The sequence below is a fragment of the Anas platyrhynchos genome, chromosome 13 (genome assembly GCF_047663525.1).
Source record: "Anas platyrhynchos isolate ZD024472 breed Pekin duck chromosome 13, IASCAAS_PekinDuck_T2T, whole genome shotgun sequence".
NCBI classification, from domain to species: domain Eukaryota; kingdom Metazoa; phylum Chordata; class Aves; order Anseriformes; family Anatidae; genus Anas; species Anas platyrhynchos.
Genome location: NC_092599.1, coordinates 9,455,845 through 9,465,826, shown reverse-complemented (window position 1 = coordinate 9,465,826; position 9,982 = coordinate 9,455,845). Strand labels below are relative to the sequence as shown.

Here is a 9,982-nt window from a genome sequence, read left to right as displayed (position 1 = left end):
TGCCAAAGCTTGCCTCGTGGCTCAGGTTGATGAGAACGGCCCCAGCTGCTGACACGCAGCAATTCAGCATCCTCCCCACCCCCTCAGTTTAACCTTTGTTGTTTTTATACATCATCACTTGGCAGAGAACACGTCAAAGGCAATACAGCATGGAAGAGGAGCCCCCGATGTCCTCAACTCAGAGGCTCCAGCTCCACCTTACCGGCCGCACGCCCCCCGCTCCTGGACACACACCTGTGAAAGCTGAACACGGGGCCTGCTTCCTACAGCAAACAGGCAAGCATCAACATTCAAACAACCTTTTTTTTTTTTTTTTCACGTTAACCCCTACCAAGATGAACTAGGTTTTCATATTTTTATTTTAGTGTATATTTTACATTAGAAAAAATGTTAATAGAAAAGCTCCACATGCTCCTAACAACCAATTTTCTGATAAGTCCTCACCAAGTATTGATACTAATATACAAATAAATTAATTTTGCTAGTTAATTTCCTGCCTGGCTTGGTGCAGGCTCTGCACGAGCAGTGCACCCAGGTTCAAGTGCCTGTCCACATTGCCAACAAGTGCCAGGAAGTGTGTTGTACATAATCGTTCCTCCTCATAGCGTCGCGGAGTTTTAGTTTCACCTTGATGAATGGGATCAAATTTTCTCAACCATGTTACCCAGCAGGCACAAGTATTCTTTACCAGGTTGCATGGATTGTTTCACCCTGAAAAAGCCCCAAGCTTTGATTAACAACTGTATGCTACTATTCCCTCATCACTCACTTTGGCAATACAACACCCTCCCCACAAAAACAAGGAAAGCAAAAAATCTACATGGAAGACCTAAAATTCATCAAATGCAGAATGTGACCTGGCTCAAGGCATATCCCCCCGTTGTTAACCTGCTCCCTCCCCTACAATTCCTCTGTTTGCTTTTGTTTGAGCAGCAGGACTTTGCACAGCTGATTTACAAGAAAAGAGACGTTGCATGTAATCATTCTAAATCACAGCCACTGCTGGTACTGTCAGGTCAGACACAGCAGCAGCCACTCTTAACACCAGCCACTCTCCTCATGCAATGCCAATGCTACAATGTCCTGGCTAAAGGAGCATCAGGAAATATAGCCGAGTTATTTTGTAGTCTCCTTCCCTGCCTAGGAGGATTTCTGGGTCAGAGGAAGGGAGCAGGAGAGAGGGAAAAGCCCATTAAAATTTACCAGCAGATTAAGGAAAAACACTCCACTGCCAATTTATTTTTAAAAAGGGTTGTGTGTTATTCTAAGGTTTGTCTGTATAATTGTACAACCGTTGAAAATTACATAAATTGTAATGATCTAATACTATTAACAGCCATTCAGAGAAAAACTCCCTCCCCTTTTGAAACCATCAAGGGCAGGAGGGAAATGTCCCAGGAAATATGCCAATCTGAACTCTGGCCTCTAGCCTGGCAGAAACAGAAACAGAAAGATAAGAGAACAAACTGGACTAAGATGTGGTGTTTGCATGTGTCTGACTTGCAAGGGGAGGGGTGGCTTTGTCCTTGGCCGTGTTCTCCCAGAGGCAGTGCCTGCTTATCCTGGTGAAGCTGCCATCACTTCACTTGCTGCTCTCACCCCTGCACTTTGTCATTTCCTCCTGTCTTATGTGTCATGGAAGTCTTTCAGCAGGGTCCTTCGTCTCTGCTCCGCTATGTGCATCTGGTTCTCTAAGTCCTGGTAAAACAAAAGGTAGCAACAGTTAGTGTGAATTCCCCAGATGCAAGTACATTTCTTTTTAGGGACTCAGCTCATCTGATAAACACCAACCTTCACACTTCACGTGAATTCTGGATCACAACATTACAGATCCTGCTTCCTTTTGACATAGGCTGACTGCTATTACCCAGCTCTTGCTCTGTCTAAAAAGCCAAGCGCTTAAGGAATCTGCTCTTAACCAGAGGTCCACAGGCAGCTTCCTCCACAGTTTTGCTGGTCCTGCTTCAGTTCTCCAGGACTCACTGCAGCCCTCCCTCCTCTCCCGTAAAGCAGCGAGCATTCCATTTTTACAACACCCACTGGGCTAAAGGAAGAACGGCGAGATTCTGGGTCTAGTCTCTCAGCAACCTCACTGAGCTGCCTTAGCTCTCCTGCAGAAGTGCAAAGCCTGACCATTCCAAAATCTGGCCAGCAGGCTCAAGCAAGCAGAACACTCACCCCTCTGTCATAGCTGTCTGCTCGCTCCACCTTCCATGAGAGATTTTCAATTTCAGCTTCCAGCTGGGCCTGCTGGTATTCAAACTGCAAACAGCAAAATTAGAGACAGCAACAAGAAACTGGCTTAGTGGAGCAGCCTCATTCCACAAGCTATACTTGAGGAGCAGACAAATGTGTTCTGCTGACAGCTGTGCTGGCAGAGCAGGTTTGTGCCTCCTCCCGATCTGCCTTTAGCTTCCAGGAGTTCCTTGTGTGAGCACTCCTCAACCTGCATCACTCAAAATTAACCATGTCAGCCTAGAAACACTACAAGCCACAAATACCTACTAACTCAGCTCACTCTGCCAGTAAGTGGGTCAGGAAATGCTCTTGTGAGCAGCTCTGCAGGCAGAGCTGAGGGACTGCTAACCACCGCCGGGAGCAGTAACTTGTTCCACTGGCACAGTCAGCTCCACAAGAACGTCTGTGCGCAGCCCGAGAGAACACACATGATGTGTTCTATGGGAAGAGCTTGGATACTAGCTATAGCACTGCCATAGTCTTACCAAGGCACTTGGTACACTTCAAGCCTCAAAATATTTTGGATAAGTTGCTTGTTAGTGAAAGTGCAGGGCTGCCCTGGGAAAACAATGTAACACATCAGAGGACTGAGCTGCTGGTCCACTCAAAGTGAGGAGAAAAGTTGCAAAACCACGTATGTTTGTCCTGTCCTTACCTCAAACTCAGGACTATTATTTCAGACACTCAAGCTCTGGAATTGAAGAGGGATGTCTGTCTAGCCACTCATCCCAGCATGCTGCCAGCTACACCCCAAAAAGCTGTAAGCGAAAAAAAGAGCAAAACATCTTACCAGTTTCTTTCTGGGACCAGACTCCATGTAGTAGGCATATGGATATGTGTACTGCAGGGTATAACGACACTGTGGGGGGCCGGAGGGGAAGAGGGAGAGAAAAGAAGGACAAGAGCTCAGACCTGGAAGTCAGCACAGTCAGTTGTCTACAGTCACTAGAACAAGCTACCTTCTGACAAGGATGACTGGACACTTGATGCTGGAACTTCCTACACCTTCCTTGGAAGGATTTGTACAGTTAAAGTGTAAGCTTCCAGAGGTCACTTCCAGATAATTTTTGGCTAGTTCATGGCCTAGACTGGAAGTACTGTCTCACACATCCATAATCCCCAAATTCCCTTCCTCTCACTAGGTGTTGTGAATTCAGCATTCTCGAGTGTAGATTCTTTTTTCTGCACCAAACAAGTCACACCTACCCACCTTTGCAAGGAGTTTTGCAGCATTTTGTAGGTATTGCCAGTCTATCCATGTTCCCAAGTTGTTCATAACTCTTTCCTGAATTTTTTCCTGGATTCGCTGGTACGTCTGTGCCTCCAGCTGCAAGCTTTTATTGTGATTCTCCCACTGCAAGGGGTGGGGAGAAGGGGAAAGAAAAAGACAGCATGAGACCAGAATACTTCTTCAGTAAAAGCACAAGCTCTAGCAAGCAGAAATCAAAGTGGGACAGGAGTCCAGCAAGGCAAAACATGCTGTGGGAAAGAACAGCAAGGGAGCGGCTCCAGTAGCAAGTAGCGGAGGCTGTGTACAACAGACTGATGGCAGGAAAGAGCAGGGAGCAAACCCAGCTCCTCAGAACGGGAATGCCCTCGGGTTGCACAGCGACCTTGTATCTAACACGATGGGAAGTAACAGCGATTCCCCTACTTAAAGGATTGCTATATAAAGGACAAAAGTTCAAATTAACATTTAACATGGTCTCAGTGGACTCTAACACCCACATGCACGTTGTAAGCATGGCCATTTCCCAAAGCCTGTTGCTCTAGAGAGCCAAGAATGAACACATTTATTTTATCATAGGACTTGGCTCATAGAATGAAAAATAAACTCATTTTAATAGGGAGAACAAGTGCACTGAAACACAGCAGAATTGAACCTCTACCACGTTCTCTTCTAGAGATGCTGTTCTAGAATTGCACCGTATGTCCAGGTGCATTGAGTCAGCTGTGTGGACAGAGGTGCTGTGACTGCAATTAAAAAAAATATCATTATGTGACTCTTTAGGAAAGCTTTGCTAAAGCCAATGGAGTTTTGAATGGAATTTATTCTTTGCTTCTATAAAGACATACTGCAAGGAGCTGAAGTTCCCCAATCCTGAAAGGAAATTAATAGGAGCAGTATCTACCTACTGCAGCAGCACTCAGCCTGCAGGAAAACAATATAGTGGCACAGGGGTAATACCGATTTTCTCTAGCACAAGGAAACGCAGGAGCAAATGTGATTTCCTTTGGGGATGATATTAGTTGTTTGGATGGGACTCACAGGGCGGGACGACTAAGTAAGAAAGAACAGGGCCTGAAAATTCAGCACAAATTCTCTTTGGGCAGTTTCTTGCACGGAGATTGCTGGCAATGACCTTTGCACCAGGCAGGGAGCATTAAAAGGCTACAGCAGCTCTGGCCAAAGAGATGTCTCCTACCCTCTCAAAATAGAACAAGTACTTCTTAAGGGCCTCCCTGGCCTGTGCTTGCTGACTCTGGTTTACAATATCAGGATTCTCTTTGTACCGACTGCATTCGTAGTACTCGCTGCCATGAGTCTTCCAGTCTCCCAGACACATCCAGCAGAAGTCTGCAGAAAACAGTGAAAAACCCACTGTGATGCACAGAAAAAAAAACACATCTCTAAGAGAGAAAAGCTTCAGGAGACACAACCCATCTGCTTTCAGCTATTTCTGCTAAGCCAAGAGACATACATTTTGTATCATCTTGCAAAACAGAACACACCAGTGAGCCAAAAATACCAGCCTGTCTCGAAGATTTTCACTGTACAGCCTCCTGTGCAATTATGGAAAGTAAACCCTGGAGTGCTGCATTCTGTACACCAAGACCCATGCACGGATCTTGTGCTCCGCACAGGCTGTCACTCCAGGTTAAAGAAGAGGCGGGCTGTGGTCTTATTTGTGAGATGCATCCTCCCCACTGCTGGTGTACTGCCCCATGCGAATAATCTCTGGCTGAATAAAATACGAACAATCAAATCCAAAAGGAAACTAACTCATGCAAAAGTCTGCCCTCAGCTCTCTCAAAGAGAGAACTACCTGGGTGACTTCAGATATCAGTGGTTAATAACGCTTCAAGTTAGGAGCCACTGAACTGGGAAGAAAGTGGAGGAAAGAGAGCAATAGCAAAACCCGTTTAACAGTTTCCTGATTTCAGAGCGAGGCTGTGAGTGTTCTGCTAGAAAGGAAAAAAGATGGAGATTAAGTTGCTACAATAAGAATCACTTTTTTATCACTGATTATAAGAGACTGAAATTGCTATTTCCAGAGTTCACCAGCCTTCTCGAGTGCTAGTCACCATGGTACCTTTGCACTTGCTTGCTCACCCTTGTCACAGAGCTCCATCAAATCACATCCAGTGCTGCTGAGGACCCCAAAGCAAAGGAAATGAGAAAGGACAGCAATCTTTAATCATCATCCAAGTAAGGTTCTGATATTATAATATTTCCTAGCAGCACACAACACAAAGGGCCCGAAAACGAGCTATCTTGCTCCAAGGCAACAGAAATTAATTCTGCCATGAGAAGATCTGTGCAAGAACAGGCTGTCACTTTGTAGGAGCACACAATGGACCAAAGACAGTTCGGCTGCTAATTGCACAGGGGTGGACTAAGAAATCCAACAGATAATGTGATGCAGAACAGTTCACAACTCCTGCAGTTTCAGCTGGGCTGTGCCTCATTATTTCTAGCAGTGAGCAGAAGGACTTAAGCTGATCTGAGTAAAAAGATCAGTTCTGCCAGTATTTTCAGCTGATGATAAATACATTTACGTGGAAAGCGTTTAATAAGATAATTTCCACTGTTAATATTACAGCAGAGATGAAGACTTCTCTATTTATTGGACATGTCAGGGAGAGGGAGCCAAACTAGCGCTGAATCAGAACCCAGCTGAGATCATAGACAGTGGGGAAAAAAGCTATCACGCAAGGCTGTAATTAGAACCCTGTTCACCTTTTACTGGGGGAGGGGAAAGAAAATTGGTCGGTGTTGACAGTTCACCTTCATAGCACAAAAAAGAGAAGAGAACATCTCTAACCCCCATTACTGAGAAAACTGTTTTGCAAATTCTACTTACCGTGCTTGCATTTGGAGCATTGCTGAAAGAGAAGACAGGAGGCACTGGTTAGTGGGAAGTGGAAAAAAAAATCTGCTTAGAAAAAGGAAGATCTGACGCATTCAGGGAACTGCTCACCATGTGATTGCAGCCTCCATTCTTTTCAATACAGATATTGCACTTCGGACACTGGGGAAACAGAAACATTTGTTAGACCCAACTCTGTCTCCAGCAGATTTCTGGAGAATGACAATGCTTGCATGATTATTCTACCCTGGCTTCCCCTCCCTCCCTTTTTTTAAATATGCATATGTGAAAATATTAATATATATACACTCTTACTCCCACCAATTACGGGCAGCTCAATTTAAAAGGAGGCAGAAAGCCAGGGATGTTGCACAGCAGCACTGGATTGCTTGCTCCAGAAAACAAGTTTGCTGCTGTTGCTGCTTCTAAAACTGAAGGTCTCAGAGTTAGCATTTAGCAGTTGCTCAGGTACAGGCACACGTGACAGTAGCTTCCACAGCTACTCAGACAAGATAACCAGCTCTGTATCCTGCCTTCCACAGCCCCTAGCAGATGATAACTTAGCTAGTAGAAGAGAATGTCTGACCACAGTGAGCTGCACACTTCTTTGCTCCATCAGCAGTCCACTGATGCCGTGGGGTGTCAAGTGCAGGAACATTTTTTGGGTTGCATAGGTACAAAGAAGGAAGCGAGTTTTGTTGTTTTTTTTTTATAAGTTTTAACAGCAGGTAAAACGTGTGCCTCAACAACACTGAACATAACAGAACTTTATGTTTACGAATGAGCATAGCAAATACAGCACCATCACACTCTCCAGAAAAAGAAATATATTTAGGGTCTCTGGTCTAACTACGCACTTCCCGAACATAACTGAAGCTTGTGCCTAATTAGCACTGTCACAATTGCTATCGGTTATGGTAAAATAAATGCCAGCCAACTAAGAATTATTTTGAATTCACGCCACAAAATTCCCCAAAGAAACTTAAAGTTCCAGTCTACAGACGGCTAACCTAGCAGTTTGCCTACAACCTTTTAAGACAATTCCACAGAGAGAGTGCACAATATGTAGTACTATTTCTTTTTCTTGAGTCTAAATCTACTAGAAGTACTTCACCACCTAAGTTACAGATTTCATCTAACACCTTTTTGTTCTCTTTGCCAAATCAGGACTATCTCCCTCACCTGGTTCACAGCACTCCACACAGGTGTTCAGGGTTAAACACCACCAGTATTTACTGACTGCACTTACTGCACCCTCTTTCCATTTGAAATACACCTTCAGTGACCATTTTGAAGCAGCCACAATTCTGCCTTTTGCCCATGGGAGGGCAGCACACCTGGCTGCCAAAGACATTCACACTAAGTCTGGAGCGAGGACAATGCCGCAGGAGGGCAGCTGGACCTCGTGTGCAAAGCATTCCCCACACATTCAGCTGTGTTGTATCACTGGCCTTAGAAAGCTGTGAGAATTTACAGCCTGTGAAAAAGCAGCACACGATGCTAAGTATGTACACAACTGTAGCTTGCTTCCCAGGCAGGACTAGAGGACAATGGAAAACAAGCAGGTGCTCGGCCTTACATCTTTAGTGTGAGCACTGATGTAGTTGGCTGTTTCGGAGTCATCTGCACACTTGGTGAGCCATTTCCGGATGGTAGCACAGTCTGTAGGTGCGTGGTACATCTGCCGACACTTAAAGCTTAATAGAGAAAAAGAAAAGAAGAAAAAGACACATCATGTCAATTTCCCGGGAAGTCATTCAAGAACTGAGGTTTTCCTGATGACCAAAATCTGGGAGGCCAAGTGAGGGTAAGGGCTACAAACGCACTCATGCATTACCAGAGTGCAAAGACCAAGTGAGAGCTCCAATAAAGCACCACTCTCCTGTGCAGAAACTGGCATCAGGATGAGAGAAGAGGCCTTCTCTGTCAAAAATGTGTCTGAGGGCTGACACATCCCTCCCTACTGACTCTACCTACCTCTGCTCTAACATGAGTGTAGAGGCCTGGAGCATACCAGTGGCTTTACAAGTAAACTGACTCCAGTGACAGATCATCCTCCTGCATTAGCACAACCCAAACAGCCCCCGGTGAGCAAGCGCTGTTTGCACAGACATACCAGGGAGTTGGGGCTCTCAAACCGTTGTATCACATTCCACAGGCGTTCTCAACAGCAGTGATTCTGAAGACCAATAGCAGAATACACTTCAGCAGCCCTACAAACTACCTTTTGTAGTTTTTTACTCTTGCCCCATTCGTACTTGAAGGCAGACAAGGACCATTAGTGTTCGTATTCAGCAGGAATTTATTCTCCTGACAGCCTCGAAACACATCAGACACTCTGGGCATCAAAAACTTGAAATAAGCCTAAAAACACAATATCAGCAGATAGCTGCAAGGCCTCCACAACCATTACCAGATTCTCTACCACTCACTTTGACTGCAGCAAAATTTGTAACCTAGCCAACCAGCATATGAGAAAGGAAGATTTTTAACCCCTTTGTTACTCAAGCCCTGTGTTCCCTGACTGTCAGAATGCCCAGCTCCAAGGAGTTTAGGGAGCAAGGGGAAGGCTGACCACCTGCAGAAGTCAGACACCAAGTGTCCAATTACTCAAACTAACTCAAGTTACAAACAACTCTAGCAAAGCATTTGAGATGCTTTTTCACACGCTGAACCTGTTGGCAAGCAAACGGAGTAGCTCTGAGGACAGCATATAATTTCCCCATGATCTTTAACCTTTTCTGTTTCTTACCAGAAGACCTCATTGCAACGATTGCACTGCACTCGCCGGGCTTTTGGCTCCTGTACCTGTATGACCATAGGACAATCTGCACCAGGACACAGCTGCAGCTGATAATGGCTCTGTGAACATATCATGGTGATAAGATCAGCAACGTATGCAGAAGAGCAGAAACGTTCCCCATCCTCATCTTATGCCCCAGAATGTACTCAGCTGCTTTCTTGTGGTGGCTGTTTCCTCCCACTTACTGAAAAAAGGTGACACCACTCTTTCATACTTGCTTCCCTGTTTCTTTACTTTTCCCAGTCTGTTCCCAGTAACCAGAATATTCCCTGCACATTTAACCTTAACCATGTATATCTTAATATCAATAAATCTCACTAAAACGTTATTGAGCAAACCAATCCAGTTGGTCCTTCACTAAGGTGAAGGACTTACTTTTCAGAGCCTAAAATATCTGTGGCAAGAGCAAGGAGGGCTTTAAAACTCAGACTTAAGTTTGAGGTTCTCAGCTGAAACATTCTGAGAATTCTACTTGAGGAAAAGAGCCAAGCACTAGCCAAGCAGTTACTGGGTGACCTTACAGCAGAATTTACTTTGGCAACCTGCTAGAGCATTTTGTCAGTGAGGCTGTACTACAGGAGCACCGACGTCATGTTTATGAGGGACAATTCTGCTGCAGTTACTGCATTTCTAATCAGAGATGCAAGGCACCTCAAACACAATTTCTGCAAGTCATTGGTGAATTAATCCAGGGTATTTTAAGCCTGAAAAAGACAATACCTCCACATAGTCCCTGAAGAGGTAGCGCCTGTATTTGTCTTTCAGCTCTTCACTAGGCAGCAATGGAAACACAAAGTCTTCTGGTGTCCGAAGTAGGCAGTCCTGAGCCATGCAGGAGACCCCTGGGAAA

The 9,982-nt window shown here is 45.0% G+C and overlaps 1 protein-coding gene across 6 annotated transcripts in view; it reads right to left on the bottom strand.

The window, feature by feature from the left end:
- Nucleotides 1-341: 341 nt before the first annotated feature.
- The window catches only part of ARIH2 (ariadne RBR E3 ubiquitin protein ligase 2), a 29,747-nt gene continuing 20,106 nt past the window's right edge, over nt 342-9,982 (bottom strand). For 3 of the 6 annotated variants that reach the window (XM_038186013.2, XM_038186014.2, XM_072044224.1), the window contains 10 exons: nt 9,853-9,974; nt 9,082-9,191; nt 7,909-8,026; nt 6,441-6,491; nt 6,324-6,345; nt 4,665-4,816; nt 3,449-3,592; nt 3,029-3,097; nt 2,179-2,262; nt 342-1,698 (listed from right to left, as the gene is read on the bottom strand). In XM_038186013.2, the coding sequence (XP_038041941.1) occupies nt 1,627-1,698; nt 2,179-2,262; nt 3,029-3,097; nt 3,449-3,592; nt 4,665-4,816; nt 6,324-6,345; nt 6,441-6,491; nt 7,909-8,026; nt 9,082-9,191; nt 9,853-9,974 (944 nt within the window). In that variant the 3' untranslated portion in view covers nt 342-1,626. The remainder of the gene's footprint in view (nt 1,699-2,178; nt 2,263-3,028; nt 3,098-3,448; nt 3,593-4,664; nt 4,817-6,323; nt 6,346-6,440; nt 6,492-7,908; nt 8,027-9,081; nt 9,192-9,852; nt 9,975-9,982) is intronic. The other 3 variants (XM_038186016.2, XM_038186018.2, XM_038186017.2) reach the window with 3 other exon arrangements.